This window comes from Schistocerca piceifrons, chromosome 3, assembly GCF_021461385.2.
Source record: "Schistocerca piceifrons isolate TAMUIC-IGC-003096 chromosome 3, iqSchPice1.1, whole genome shotgun sequence".
Classification (NCBI taxonomy): Eukaryota; Metazoa; Arthropoda; class Insecta; order Orthoptera; family Acrididae; genus Schistocerca; species Schistocerca piceifrons.
Genome location: NC_060140.1, coordinates 201003809 through 201020208, shown reverse-complemented (window position 1 = coordinate 201020208; position 16400 = coordinate 201003809). Strand labels below are relative to the sequence as shown.

Below are 16400 nucleotides of genomic sequence, written 5' to 3'. Positions count from 1 at the left end.
TCTGCGTCAGTATGAAAGCAGACTTCAGGAGCCACATCAAACTAGGAGTCTTGTCCCATTGGGAGATGTGATAGGATGTCGGCATTGGCATTTTTTGCTGTAGACCGATAACACTGGGCAACAAAAAAAGATTTTTTTTAAAAAGTCTAGGGTTTTCCCGCTGAATTAGAGTAATTTTGATGCCCTGAGTCCGAAAATGACCTTGGTTTCGTTCTATCAGGTCAGGATTTTTTGCTACAGAAATTTTTAAAAATCGATTTTTCGTAAAAAAACAAATTTCTTTGTATCATCTGCTGAGAAACCCCAGAAGATTTTTTCCGTTTTCCTCAAGAAATAAAAGTCAACGTATGCAAATTCATTAAGTTTTTATTTACTCCATCAAAGTAAATAAGCATATTTATCATAATATTAGTATAACAATGAGCGTTACGTGACACAAAAGTTCAGAGTTCACGGCATGAATCGGCGTTTCTTCGATTCCCGTTTGTGAGCAGCTGCTGGGTTGTCTCTCTTCAGCATCCAGCAGTAGTCCGCCATCATGACTGCGTCCCACCTCCCCTGGTACCTATCTTCCATTTGGCGCATGTCCTGATGGAACCTTTCTCCCTGCTCGTCGCTCATCGCCCCAAGGTTTTCAGGAAACTTCTCCATGTGTGAGTACAGGAAGTGCATCTTTATACTCATCAAACACCCGAGCTTTTGAAAGGCCTCTATTATGCTGCTGATGAGTCTGGCGTGGTTTGCTGCCTTCGTGTTCCCCAGGAAGTTGTTCACCACCTGCACAAATGATTTCCACGCGGCGCACTCTAACGTGTTCATGGAGTTTTCGAACTCTGTGTCCTTTATGAGCTGCCGTATCTGTGGCCCATCGAAAATGCCAGCCTTCAGCTTCTCAATGGTCAGTCGCGGAAAGGCTCGGCACAGGTAGTGGAAGCACCTCCCATCCTTGTCCAGAGCACGCGTGAACTGTTTCATTAACCCAAGCTTCATGTGTAGCGGTGGGATCAATATCTTCTCCCGGTCAACAAGAGGTTCATTTATGATGTTTCTCGCACCAGGTACTAACTGCTCTCGTGGCGGCCACACTTTCTTTACATAGTGCTGGGCTCTGTCTCGACTGTCCCACATACATATAAAGCATGGGTATTACGTGAACCCGGACTGCTGACCAAGTAGAAAGTTCACCATCTTGAAGTCGACGCAGATGATCCATTGGTGCTGCTCATATTGGATTTTGTCGAGCATGTACTTCACTGCTTCATATTTCTCTACGAGAGTTGTGGAGTGAGCAAGAGGGATTGAGGCGAACTCGTTCCCGTTGTGGAGGAGCACACACTTCAAAGAGCGCTTGCAGCTGTCAATAAAGAGTCGCCAATCTCTCGGATCGTATGTAGGAGCCCCGAGTTTAACAAGAAGACCGGCGACATCTCGGCAGTACACTAGGTCTTCCTCCTGGCAGAAGTAGCCCATGTAGTCCTCATGCCTTCTACGAAAGAAAGTGATATGCGCGTCCTCGCCAAGTAGATTTTTCTCTTTGAGTCTGGAGGCCAACAGCTCGGATGAAGTCTTTGACAAGCTGAGATCCCGAACAAGATCATTAAGCTCACATTGTGAAAAGAGCTGCCGACCATCTTGTGCTTCATACTCCTCGTCTGCTATATATCCTCCCTCGTCTGCAGTGGTGGCCTCGTCGTTGATGTTAGGAAGCTCTGTGAACGCTGGTACAGGAATTTCTTCGCAGTGAGCAACTGGGCAGCGGGCAGATGGAAGGTCGGGGTACTGGAGGGTGTGCCGATTCTTCCAGTTGATGCCAGTAGTATTGATGGCGCAGAAGTAACAATCCGATGCATGGTCAAAGGGCTCCCTCCAAACCATCGGAATCCCAAACTTCAGTGAAGTTTTCGTGCCCTTCGTCCACCGCCGGAGGTATTCCACGCACTTCTTGCAGACCGTGTGCGGTGCCCAGGGCTTATCTTGGTCACCCAGCTTGACTTGAAAGTAAGCCTGGTAGGCCTTCTTCACAAATCCAGTGATGTTCTTCCTGTCCACTGAAAGCATGTATTCTCCGCAGAAAATGTCTGGATTATTCATGCATGAACGTCGTGCAGAAGCCATATCAATCTGAAATAGTAATAGAAATATGCAGTTGACTGTCAGACAATAAAAACTAGAATAAATTTTATACTATAGTAAGAAAAAAAGGCATCTATTGGAATGATTAACTGTTACAATCTTAAAGGCTTCTTTTGTTTTCATATGTCCTGAATAATCCCCTTAAAACCCCTATAAAAAGGCTTACATTTCAGGGAAAAATGGTCATGTAGGCCTATGGCTGTATCTCAAAAAGTTGACCTGATAGAGCAAAATCAATGTGATATTCGGACTCAGAACACCAAAATTAGTCTAAATCAGCTGAGAAACCCATGACGTTTTTTTGGTTGTTGCCCAGTGTAATGGATGTCATAGTGGTACCCTGAGAAAAACAGTGCCCATCTCGGCAGATGGTGGGTGTTCCTGGTTGGAATGTTAGCATGGATGTTGAACGGTGATAACAGACACTTTGGATCCATTAACAGGCTAAGTTGCTGTCCATATGCATAATCATGAAATTTCTTCAATGCAAAATGATAGCTAAGGCTTCCTTTTTGATTTGACTGTAATTTCACTGTGGCTTCTTTAATGTCTTGGAAACAAATTCAGTCAGGCATTCAACTCCTCTGATTCTCTGAGAAACAAGGGCCCCAGGCTGTAGTCAGATGCATCTGCCACCACTATCAGGAGCTTGAAAGGGCCATATGCCGTAAAGCACACTGCACAGAGAAGAGCCTGTTTGAGGACTTGAAAAGCCTTATCAGAGTCACAGAGCCACTGCCACTTAACATTTTTGTGAAGAAGCTGATGTAGTAGATCTAATAGCTGCTACATGAGGAATGAATTTTCTTTAATAGCTCAGTTGACCTAACATGGATTTGAGTTGTTTTGGATCTCCGGTAGCCAATAGGTTTTGTATGACCTTGATATCATGTGGAATGGGACATATCTCTGATGTTCTGAAAACATGTCCCAGATATTCTATTTGTGGTCTGAAGAAAGTGCATTTTTCCTTATTGCATTTCAAATTAGTCCATTGGAGCATGCTGAACAAGGAGTCCAGACTCATTTCTAGATCCTGTGTGTTTTTGCCAGTGACAGTAATGTTATCAAAATAATTTGCCATTCCCAGAACATCCCACATGAGTCATTCCAATCAGCATTGAAATATGGCTGGTGCACTGCTGATACTGAAGGGCAGGCAATTGTACAAAAAAAGATCAAGTAGTGTGTAGATGACCAGGATACTTCCATGGGGAGCTGCAAGTAGGCATCCCATAGGTCAGTTTTTGCAATATCTTTGTATACAGCAAGGCATACCATGATATCCTCCACTTTAGGAATAGCGTACATGTCACTGATGGACTGGGAAATGATAGCTGATTCCTAATTGACACAAATCCTCAATTATGTATTTGGTGTTTTGGTGATCATCATAGTCATGGCCCACTGATTGTTTAATACAGGTCAGAATTCCTTCTTCCTGTATGCCTTGCACCTCAAGATGAAGCTTGTCACACAGAGCAAATGGAACATCTCATGCCTTAAAAACTTGGGCATCATCAAACACTGTAAAGAGACATGTGCTTCAAAGTCAGTGATGCTAGTTGATAAGAGAAAATTGAGGCATATTCTGAAGAAAGATCCTGCAGATAGGAACTTGGAAACAATAGTTTGATCCTATTCATTAAACTGTGGACCTCTACAACCAGGGAATTGAACAGATCCAAATTCAAAATGTTTGTGGTTCCCATTGTGTTGACTACAAGATGTGGACTGGCAGGAACACCGGTTGGTACTGAACCCAAATGCTGAATTGACCATTTACCTCAGTGGTTCATTACTGTAGCTTTTCAAATGCTTAGAAAAAGGAAGTGTAGAGGAACCCAGTTGGCAGTACCACTCCCAGTTGACAACGATGGCTGAAGATCCAGCATCAGTTTGAGAAACAATTGGTACAGCAACTGAATTGGGATTCCTGGAAACAAATTGGTCACAGTCAAAATTCATCTTCATAGATGGTCACCACACGTTAACTTGGTGTCCATTTTTTCCACAGGCTGTGCATTTTGCCCTAAGAAAGTAGAACTGCTAGTGCTGACATGTTACAAAACAATTACTGCATGAAGGTAATTGCAGGATATGTCATCCACCCCTGGTGTCTGCAGAGCTGCTGAGGACTTGATGGAGTGTTCAAAAGCCTGGATGAGGGGAAGGCATGTAGCTAAAGATGGTCATTGAGCTTTAATAGGTTGTACTGGAGTCTTTCATCTGGAGAGTGGGCCAGGATCATATCCCTAATCAGCAGTTCTGTGAAAGACTGCTTGCGCTGAGTATTAGAACATTGGAAACAGAAATCCCTAGAAAGGTCTTGAAAATGGGCTACCCACTCCCTGTATGACTGTCTGTTTTGATTATGGCAGCTAAAAAGCTTTGGCAGGTGGCTGTCATATGCTACAAACAGGGTTTTAAATGTTCATAAAGCAAAGCATAAGGTTCAATCTCAGGATTGAGCTGCTGCAAGAGGTGACCTATTTCTGCTCCTGCATAGGCCAAAAAATGTGTTCTGCTGGACATTCCTTGAGACCATATGGGGAATGAAGTGCTGTTCAAGGAAGGTGACATAGTTAACTGTTGCTGTGCCTCTGTCAAACACCTGTATTGATGGGTGCACTTTCAGGAGATCCTTTAGCAATGAGTAGGCATGAAATAAATGTGTGAAGATTTCTGGTGGCATAGCTCCTGTTCCATGTTTTGTAGCAGCAGTAAGACTTGAGTGGTCATGCCCATAGATGTAGACATATTGGAATGAGAAGCAAATGTTAGTCCACGAGAAACTTCAAAAAAATGTGAAGAAGTACTGTCTGTCTGGGGCATAGCATGAGTGTGCAAAGTGATTACACAGGAAAAAACCCTTGTCACCAAGTGAAATGGCCAATGCTGGGTCCAGTGTAGAGAAACTAAAGCACAGGTTGAAATCATAAGCAAGTTTCTTGAAATGAATGTAAAACTGTGATTCTTCTTCTTTGGAACATAATTACTCAACACAATGAATAGTTCACAATTAAGGCTCTGTCTCTGAAGTGATGAGATACATAAACCTGTTGGGCTGTCAGTCACTGAAAGTTAAATCAAAGTCACTATAGTCTAACATAAAAAATAATCAATTATTGACAATATAATGTAAATGGACAGATAAAAAAATCTACTCACCAAACAGTGGCAGGAGAACACACACACACACACACACACACACACACACACACACAAACAAAGACTTAACTTTTACAAGCTTTCGGACCAATTGGTTCCTTCTTCTGGCAAAAGAGTTGATGGGAAATGATGAGGGGTGAAGTAAAAGGACTGGAGAGGTTTAGGGAAAGAGGTACAGTTTAGAAAAGTCACACAGAACCCCAGGACAGGGAAGGCTTACGGGGAAGGATGAGAAGGGATGACTGACTGTTGGGGACTGCACCAGGTGAAACTTGAAAACCTGAGAGCTTAAGGTGGAAGACAGAGTAATGTGCAAGACAAAGATTACTACTAAAATATTGTTCATGAGTTAATAAGAGTGAAAAGCTAAGTGGACTGTATGTAAAAGAGGTGGGACAGAAAAATATAGGCAGGTCAGAAAATGAAAGATGTAGAAAACTAAAATGGAGTGAAGGAAGCAGTAGTTATGTGAAGAAATGCTGAGACGGAAAGAATTAACATAAATTAAGGCCAGGTGGGTGGCAAGAACCAAGGTCATGTTGTAGCACTAGTTCCCCTTGCGGAGTTCAGAGAATCTGGCACCTGGGAGAAGAATCAAGATGGCGCATGTGGTGAAACAGGCACAGAGGTCATGACTGTCATGTTGTAGAGCATGCTCTGTTGCAGGTATACACCCTCTGCCTATAACCATTCATCCTGACTGATAACTGGGTGGTAGTCATGCTGATGTAAAAGGCTGAACAGTGTTTATGTAACAGTTGGTATATGATGTGTCATTTCACAGATGGCTCTCCCTTCGATATTATATGTTTTTCCAGTTACAAGGCTGGAATAGGTGGTGGTAGGAGGGTGCATCGGGCAAGTATTACAGGAGTGTTGTCACAGGGGTAGGAGCCATAGGGTAGGGAGATGGGTGCAGAAGGAACATAGAGTCTGGCAAAGATATTGAGGAGATAGGGAGGGAGACGAGAAGCTATTCTAGGAGTAATGGGAAAAATCTCAGACAGGGTGTATTTCATTTCAGGACATGATTTTAGGAAGTCATAGTCTTGTCAAAGTAGCTGATTAATACATTCAAGACCAGGGTAATACTGAGTGACAAGTGGTGCACTCCAAAGTTGTTTTTTGGAGGGATCAGCAGTACCAGGATTGGATGTGATGGTGGGAAATCATCTTTTGAATTAGACTGATGGGATAATTACATCCAGTGAAGGTTAAGGTGAGAGTGGTGGTGTAATGCTGTAAAGAATCTGCATCTGAACAGTTAGGTCTGCCTCAAATACCAACGTTGTATGGGAGGGAACTTTTGACATGGAAAGGATGGTAACTGTCAAAATGTAAGTACTGTTGTTTGTTAGTGGGTTTGATGTGGATGGAAGTTTGCAGCTGTCCTTTGGTGAGAATGAGATCAACATCAAGGAAAGTGGGATTGGATTCAGAATAGGGCCATGTGAAATTTAACTGGGAGAAGGTATTTAGAGTTCCAAGAATTTTAACAGGTGAGTCTCACTATGAGTCGATATGGCAAAGATGTCATCAATGTACCTAAACCAAACAATGGGCTGAAGGCTTATGGAACCCAGGGAAGCCCCCTCCAAGCGACCCATAAAAATGTTGACATAGGAAGGTACCATCCTGGTTCCCATGGCTGTACCCCCAATCTGTTTGTATGTCTGTCCATCAAAGGAGAAGTAATTGTTGATAAATATAAACTTGATTAAGGTGAGCAAGAAGTATGTCGTAGCTTTGGAATCATATGAACATTGACTGAGGAAATGTTCAGCAGCAGACAGACCTTGTACATAGGGGATGTTGGTATAGAGGTAGATGGCATCAATGGTGACAAGCAAGGTGTGTGGTGGCAGTGGGACGGGCATGGATTTGAGATGATTTAGGAAATGCTTGGTATCTTTAATATAGGAGGGAAGTCTTTGTACTGTGAGTTGCAGGTGTTGATCAACTAGGGCATGTATACAACTTCGGAGCACACCACTTGTCACTCAGTAGTATCCTCCTCTTGTATGTATTAATGAGCTATTTTGACAAGGCCATGACCTCCTAGAATTGTTTCCTGAAATGAGACATGTCATATACCAGCTGTTTGTAAACACTGTTCGGCCTTTTACATCAGCATGACTACCATCCAGCTGCCAATCAGGATGAAAGGGCATAGGCAGAGGTTGTACACCTGCAACAGATCATGCTCTACAACATTACAACATGACAGTCACCACCTCAGTACCTGTTTCACAACATGCACTATCTTGGTTCTTCCCCAGTTTCTATGAGCTCCGCAGGTGGGAATTAGCTCTACAACTTTTTCTTGGTTCTCGTGACCCACCTGGCTTTAATTTACATTAATTCCTTCCATCTCAGCATTTCTTCACATAACTACTCCTTTCTTCACTCCATTTCAGTTTTCTACACATTTAATTTTCTGAACTGTCTATGTTTCGCTATCCTCCCTCCCACCTCTGTTACATAATATGCACTTAGCTTTTTGCTCTTATTAACTTCTGCATAATGTTTTAGTAGTGATCTCTGTCTTGCATATTGCCCTGCCTTCCACCTTAAAGCTCTCAGGTTTTCAAATCTCGTCCAGTGCAGTCCCCAACAATCAATCTTTCCTTCTCATCCTGGCTCTGAAAGCTTGTAAAAGTTAAACCTTGTTGTGTGTGTTTCTCCTGTGCCAGTTTATGAGTAAATATTTTATATATCCATTTACTGTAGTCTGATTGAAATAACTTGATAGTTGACACTTCATGCTTTGGAACTGGTTTCGCCCAACCAAAGCACTCAGTTTCACACCCAAACTATTTGCTGTTGCCAAACTGTCACAGCAGTTGGTCAGTTCATTTTTAGCTTTCTTTCTTGATGTACTTGGATCCCAAATTATTGGTCTGGCACTTTCATTTCATATTTTATCACACACACACACACACACACACACACACACACACACACCTGACAATGCTAATGAAATACACGCGTTTTGTAAGCAGCAGTAACCAAGCACTACTGGATATTTCTGCACAAGATGCAATCCAGAGTCACATATACAGTTGTCATTATCACAGGAATCAGCTTACATTAGGTAAGCTTTGCACAACATGTCGTGAAGCCAGATTTCTTAAGGCTGTAATTCATCACTGTGACTGGGTCGCTACAGTTACATTTATAACAATTTTAACCAGTGTTATGCCATAGTGCAGTGATTAGCGTACAAAGCTGACATGTTGAAGGTCATGATGTAGTGAATTTTTTTATTGCTAAATCTAATAAAAAAGAGTTTGATTATTATTTTCGTTCAAGTAACATTTAAATGTAATTTTTATATTTAATACCATGAAACAACATTTTTATCATTATACTGACTTTTTTATTTGCTCTTATTTTTCTTTCTATCATTCATTTTTCATTTGGAATCAGCCTCTGTTGCCTATAATCTGCAACCAAGAGCCAATGAGGATTGCTTGTCAGTTGGTAACACAGCAGCTTGTGTAGTCAGTATGTGGATGATTTCAGCTAACCAATGATAAAGAGAATCTATAGTTTGCTTTTAGCACAGAACTTTATTCTGCCTTGATGTTTGCTCATGGAAGTTAGCAGCGAATAAAGCAATCATGATTTTAGTTCTACCACAGATTTTTGAGTGCTGCTTTCTCAGATACATTGCACATCATGAAATTGTGCTTACTTTAGGACATGAGTTTAAATTCAACAATACAAAATGCATTGTCTGCCACAATTTAGGCATTGGTCACTTCAAATCAGCTGTTGACAGGACATCTGTCATTTCTGGCATACCTCATGGTGGACACTTCTAACACTGCTCCGCAGTACTCATTAACAGCATTTGTAAAGTGATCTGCCATATTTGTGTGTCATCCATAACAGAACAGTAGCTGGCAGCCAATGTGCCAACACTGTAGGAACAAGAAACTGATGTCAACTGTCAAGTAGTTTTAATCAGTCCCAAGCCCGGTTGAGAAAGGAGGAGGGGGAGGAGTAACACCTCGTTAAAAACTTTGGTTCACCTGGCCTGGGCGATAGTACCTCGTGAGGGCCCCTTGCCAGGGATATGGTGAAGACCTCAATGGCAGAGAAGGCGGAGAAGATGGGCTTCAGTATGGCGGAGCTGGCGGAAGAGGCACATTTTCTCTTTGGGTACAAAAAGAGTACAAGTAGCGACTGAACCCTAGAGGGGCAGCTACAGACAGCATCTGACTCATGGTGAGCAGCTGACTTTAGGCTGGGCATCCTACTGCCTATGTGGAAAGTAATGGGAAACTACCACATTACATTCCCAAGCAGTACATGATATGTCTCTCTATGTGAAAGGTTCTGGAGTTAAAACTTCCCCTCATTCAGATCTCCAGGAGGGGAACACATTGAGAGTAGACATATTTGAAAGGAAGAAAGGGACAATGAAGGGAGGAAGGATCCGGATTGGAACATGGAATGTGAGGACACTTCTGCAAGCAAGAAAGCTAGAGAATGCAAAACAGAAGATGAAAAGGAACAGATTAGATGCCCTCAGTTTGTGTGAAATGAGATGGGGAGAGAATGGGGAGATAGAAAGTGGAGATTACTCAGGGGAAATCAAGAGTGGTGAAAACGGAGTAGGAATATTGATAGGGCAAAAGTTGAAAAATAAGGTAATGAAGGTACAATATATTGATGGAAGACTGATGATGATACGACTGAAGGGTAGTTCAACCAGCCTGGAGGAAGTGGAAGAATATTATGAGAAAATACGAGAACTCATCGAGAAAGAAAATAGAAATGCCTACATTATCATCATGGGGGACTGGAATGCAGTGGTGGGTGAAGGAAGAGATGAAGATACAGTAGGAAAATTTGGATTAGGAATAAGAAATGAGAGAGGTGAATGACTAATTAGTTTCTGTAGAGAATATTCATTAGCAGTGGGTAACACATTATTTGAACACCACAAAAGGAGACGTTACACATGGATATCAAATTTGAACAGGGAAAGATATCAGCTGGACTACATCCTGATACAAAAATGGTTTAGGAACTGTTTGAAGAATGCTAAAGCTTATCCAGGAGTGGATATAAATTCAGACCACAACCTAGTGATGGGAGAAATACAAATGAAGTTGAAAAAAGTCTGGAGAGGTAAAGCAAAGGAAAGACTAAACATAGAAAGACTCAAAGAGGTAGGAAGGGCACATGGAAAAATGGCAAAGAGGTAGTGTTGATGAAAGTGTTAATGACAAGTGGATAAAAATGAGGGAAGGACTCATGGACTCTGCCAAAGAAATACTAGGAATTAGAGTATCACAAAGCACCAGGAAAGAATGGATAACAGAAAACATGTTGAAAAAGATGGAAGAGTGCAGAAAGTGGAAAAGTTTAGAAACTGAAGAAGGCAAAAAGAGGTACAGGAAACTGAATAATGAATTAAGAAGAGAAACTGAAGAAGCAAGAGAAAAATGGATGAAACAGAAATGCGATGAAACAGAGAAAATGGAGAGAGAGGGAAAGTATGAAATGATGTATAGATTGGCTAGTGAGATATTTTTTGAACGTAAAAGAAAGAGGAATAACATGGAAATAGAAGAACCACAGGAGGTTTTGAAAAGATGGCAAGAATATATTGAATGTCTGTATAAGGGGGATGAAATGCAAAGCGAAATTAAGGCTGAAGAGGAGCAATATGTGCCGGAAGATGGAAAGGGATTTACCATCTTGGAAGCAGAAGTAGAAAAGGTGCTGAAGGAGATGAAGAATAGGAAGGCACATGGAATAGATGATTTGCCAACAGAACTGTTGAAGAGTCTGGGAAACAAGGCAAGAAAAGAAATAGTCTACCTCTGTAATGAGATATGTGACAAAGGGGAATGGCCTGAGGACTTCGCTGCAACAGTTATGATACCAATAGAGAAAAAGAGAAACACTAAAAAATGTGAAGAGCACCGGACCATCAGTCTAATTTCTCATGCAGCTAAAGTCTTGCTGAGAGTGTTGAATAGAAGGTTATATGGCAAGCTGGATAGAGGGATTGCAGAGGAGCAGTTCGGATTTAGAAGAGGAAAAGGAACAAGAGAGACTATTGGCCTGCTAAGAGCTATAGGGGAAAGATATATGGAAAAGGGTAGAGAAATCTTTGCTGTTTTTATAGATTTAGAAAAGGCTTTTGACAGAGTTCAGTGGAACAAGCTGATGGATATCTTGAAGAGGAAAGGAGTAGATTGGAAAGAGGGACAACTGATATGGAATCTATATTTACACCAGAAAGTAAGGATAAGGATTGGAAATGAAATGTCAGAAGGAACCAGCATTAGATGAGGTGTTAGACGAGGTTGTTGCCTTTCCCCACTGTTATTTAATATATACCTTGAAGAGATTATTGTGAAAAGCTTAGACGGGAAAAGAGGAATATGTTTTGGTGGAAAGAGAATAGAATTTATAAGATTTGCTGATGACATGGTATTAGTGGCAGAAAGTGAGCGGACCGTGAATAACATGCTCAAAGATCTGAACGAAGCTTGTGTGGAATATGGGATGCAAATAAACACAGCAAAAACAAAGAGTATGGTCATCAGTACAAGACGCAGACTGTCCAATATTAAAGTAGGACAATCTACCATTAGCCAAGTAAGTGAATTTAAATATCTCAGAAGCACAATAACTGAAGACTTGAGATGTCACCAGGAGGTGAAAACTTGAACAGAAAGAGGAGACTGGCACAGGAGAAACACACACAACAAGGTTTAACTTTTACAAGCTTTCGGAGCCAGGATGAGAAGGAAAGACTGATTGTTGGGGACTGCACCAGACGAGATTTGAAAACCTGAGAGCTTTAAGGTGGAAGGCAGGGCAATATGCAAGACAGAGATCACTACTAACTCTTATGTGGCAAATTAGATAAAGGACTAAGGAAAAGGCTTGGCAAATGTTTGTCTGGAGTGTGGCACTATATGGGGCAGAAACGTGGGCACTGAGATGAGAGGATGCCCACGTTTCTGCCCCATATAGTGCCACACTCCAGACAAACATTTGCCAAACCTTTTCCTTAGTCCTTTATTTGAGATGTGGATGTGGAAGAGAATGGAGAGAATAAGCTGGATGAAAAGAGTGAGTAATGAAAGAGTATTGGAAAGGGTTGACGAGAGATGTCTGCTCACGGTTGTTAGAGAAAGTAAAGAGAACTGGTTGGGACAGTCATTGAGAAGGGAGTGCTTGCTAGTAGATGCTTTGGAAGGATTGGTTTGTGGGAGAAGACTGAGAGGAAGAAGGAGATACAAGATGACAGACAACATAAAGGGAAGAGGAAATTATGCAGACCTGAAGAGGATGGCAGAAGACCAGACAGCCTGGAGAACTACCATGTGAAAACCTGCCTTTAAACAGAACACTGATGATGATGATGATGATGATAGAGTTGAAGTACTGGTTCTTGAGGAACTGATTGTATGTAATTACACAAACATGCATTCGGGCCAAAATACGAAAGCCCTAAGGTCCAGCTATCAGCATAGCTTGAGGACAACTTCCTATGGCACCATGTAGTGTTGGAGGCAAAGATCCCACTCTGGGAGACTGGCATCAGAGGACAGGTTGCAGGAGGATTCCATGAGAGATTCTGACTGAGGACTGCAGCAGTAGTTGGCATAAATCCCTGGGAGCTCATCCATGGGGAACTGACTAGCCATACCTGTTCACCGACCTAAATACTGTTGAGGCACCAGGATACTGTGAGACCTATTTTTGAGCATATGATCCTGCAGAGATGAGAAGGTCTGTACTCACTGTGCTCTCATGAAGTGATGCTGCTGCCGCTCATCAGTGAGGTGCCTGCTCAGAACTGCAGTGGTGGTGTTCGGCAATGTAACCTTGTGATTTTTGGCATAGGCCACCTGCCACCTGTGGTGCAGTGCTATTGTGCTGGAGAGCTATGAGCCCTGACATAGCAGTTTCATCAGCCTGGGTACTGGGCACTGCTGGACCAAACCAGTGCCCTCTGTAAACAACCAATAGATGGTACTGCATTCATAAAACATTGTTTTGAGTTGCCAACATGTAAATATATAGAAATGACCTCATATTGCACGAGCAACTGTAAATAAACAGCACAAAACATTATTTTGAGTTGCCAACACGTAAATATATAGAAATGACCTCATATTGCACAAGTAACTGTAAATAAACAGTAACTGTGAAAGTAGCAGCATCTATGCTAATTTAAGTTAATCTGCAGAGAGTGTGAGTACAAATACAATCTGTGATGACATCATTATTAATATGGCATACAGAAAGTATCCGTCAGCTTCCTCTCTCTGTTAACATGTGGTATGTCGTGTTTCACATCACTGAAAGTTTTTTTTCATAATGCTATCTGTGAAACACAATGAATGAAATAATTTTGCCCGATTTATAGCTCATGCTGAATTCCAGTTGATGGAGAGTGGGCATGAGAATTTCTTGAGCTGTTATATGTTCAAGTTCTTAAAAAAATGTATGTTAATGTATTAGGTTGGTGCATAAATTTGAAGCATTTTTTCTATGCATGTTGGTATTCTGATTGCTATGGGTTCATTTATCAATTGTCATTTTTTTATTTGTAGTTCACTGTTGCTGTTGTTTACAGCAGCAGAGGCAGCCAGAAACATTTGCACCATGTATGGGCATAATTCCACTGAACAGAGCAAGGCAAGAAACTGATATTCCCATTTCAACATAAACGACTATCCAAATTTAGGAAGACCTTTGGGGTTTGATGAAGATCATTTAAACACATTAATCCATAATGATCCACATCAGTGTGTTCGAGTACTGGCAAATATGATGAACAATGATCATTCCACCATCGTGCCACTTTTGGATACAGTGGAGAAGGTTCAAAAATTGGGTGTGTGGATACTGCAAGCTCTAAGCCAAAATTACAAAAATCAGCAGGTAACCATATGTCCATCTCTGCTTGCTCATCAGCAATTGGCTCATGAACAACACTGGACATTCCTATCCTGGTGATGAGAAACAGTTACTTTACATTAATGTAAGGTAAAGAAAGTGATGGCTGAGCCCATACACAGCAGCAACAAAGACATGCATGTGTCCATAAAAGATAATGTACAGCATTTGGTGAAAGAGTGATGTGGTGTATTAAAAACTGCTTCCGTGAGGTATAACCATTACTGCTGACATTTATTGTCAACAATTGTGATGTCTTGTGGACACAATCCTAGAACAATGACCAGGAGGACTGCTTGAAGTGATCCCACTCCGTTCTGCTAGACTGACAAAAGACACTATACAGACATTGGGTTGGGAAGTCATTCTGCACCCTCCTTATTCACTTGACTGTGTATCCTCTGTTTTTCACCTTTTTTGCTCTCTATCAAACAATCTTTAAGGATGCAAATGCACTCTGAACATGGCTCAATGAATTCTTTGCCTCAAAACCACCTGATTTATACAGTTGTCAAATTGAAAAGTTACCCCAGCATTGATAGGCTGTTGTAAATAATGAAGGAGATCATATTACTGATGACTAAAGTCTCTCTCATGTGCATTTGTTGTGTCTATTAAACTTACAGAAAAATGCTTGGAACTTCTGTAGCAACTAAATATTACTAAAGAAAGATTGGGAAGACTGCAGAGGGCAGATGATTCAAATGTTGGAATCAACATAGTGTGTAAAAGTAGATGCTACACCAAACTTGATAAATTTGTCAATAGTGGCAACCTTATTGATGAAAAACTAAATTTAATCATAGGAAAGTAAAACTCTTATATTCTATTGTGGAAAATTTGTGCAAAGACTCACATACACTATTCAGATGTGGGATAGTGTAATCAATTATAATATCCTGCTGTTTTGTGCAAATACAGCACCAAAATTATTCTTCTAATTGATGAAAATTGGAACTGATATAATTCTTCAAAACTAAAGGTACTTGTAATAAAATAACACTTCCTTCTCTCATCTAGAGAATTCTAAATAAAAAAGTAATATCTAATAAAACTCTCTTTTTTCAGATATACAACACAAGAATAAAACTCCAGAGAAACTATTTACATTTGACAGATTCATCTGAAATATTCAAGGATTTGTGAAGTTCACAGATAATACTATGAAGTTTGAAGTTTTATTTTGTGTCACAATCCAAGACTTCTATTAGTAACAGAATCAAACACATGGTGTCTGAGAGAAATTTCTGTAGTTAAATTCTTGTGTGGCTTTTGTAATTCTTTATTTAAGATCACAGAATTTTTTGAAGATATTAAATAAAATTTACTTCCAGTCTGGTAAGACATTTTTTCTATTTATTGCTTCTAGTATTTAGCCTACAATAGGCAGTGCAGAATCATGACAGGTCAGTACATAGAGCACACTGGTCAATATGAATACTTTATTCATATTTATTTATTTATTTATTTATTTTATTTATCCATCCGTTGACAATAAATATTGTATGGATGTTGTCAGGCCATTTCAAAGAAATGGACACAAAAAATATAAACGTAAAAAAGTACAAAACAAAATAATACAATGAGGTTAATAATAATACAATGTAAGTAATATAGCCTATATACATCCCTGCTTCTTATTTTAAATGCATAGTCTGTTTTTCATAAGGCTTTAGTTTTGTCCTCCCTAAACGGCAATAACCACACTGCTTAAGTAGATATTTACATCACACAACAGCTGTCCTTTAGGTATGTAATGTAATGAATGATTAGGTAATGAATGATTAGGTAGGGCCTACATATTGAGTATTTTCCATTTTGCCTTTATAAATATCATCAGAAAATATTTATTGAGCTACATAGTCATTTACACAATAAAAACATTGTTCTACTAGAAATTTTTTAAATTCTGTTTTAAATTTGTCATCATCTTCTAACTTCCTGATGTTGACTGGCAGTGCGTTGTACAGTTTTGCACCGATATGGCTCACATGCCTTTGTGTATTCGTTCTTTTTGTTCGCTGAGTATGGAGTGCTGCACTATTACGGGTATTGTAGTTATGAAAGTCGGCATTTGTCTGAAAATCTGCAATGTGAGTCCTGACATACAATACACATTTGTATATGTATAATGATGGTATAGTAAGTATTCTAAG

General features: G+C 40.5%; 1 protein-coding gene across 1 annotated transcript in view; it reads left to right on the top strand.

Moving 5' to 3' along the window:
- The window catches only part of LOC124789889, a 105987-nt gene extending 90453 nt beyond the window's left edge, over positions 1-15534 (top strand). Inside the window, exon 4 of the mRNA XM_047257411.1 lies at positions 15313-15534. Coding sequence (XP_047113367.1) covers positions 15313-15390 — 78 coding nt within the window. The 3' untranslated portion in view covers positions 15391-15534. The remainder of the gene's footprint in view (positions 1-15312) is intronic.
- Positions 15535-16400: the final 866 nt, after the last annotated feature.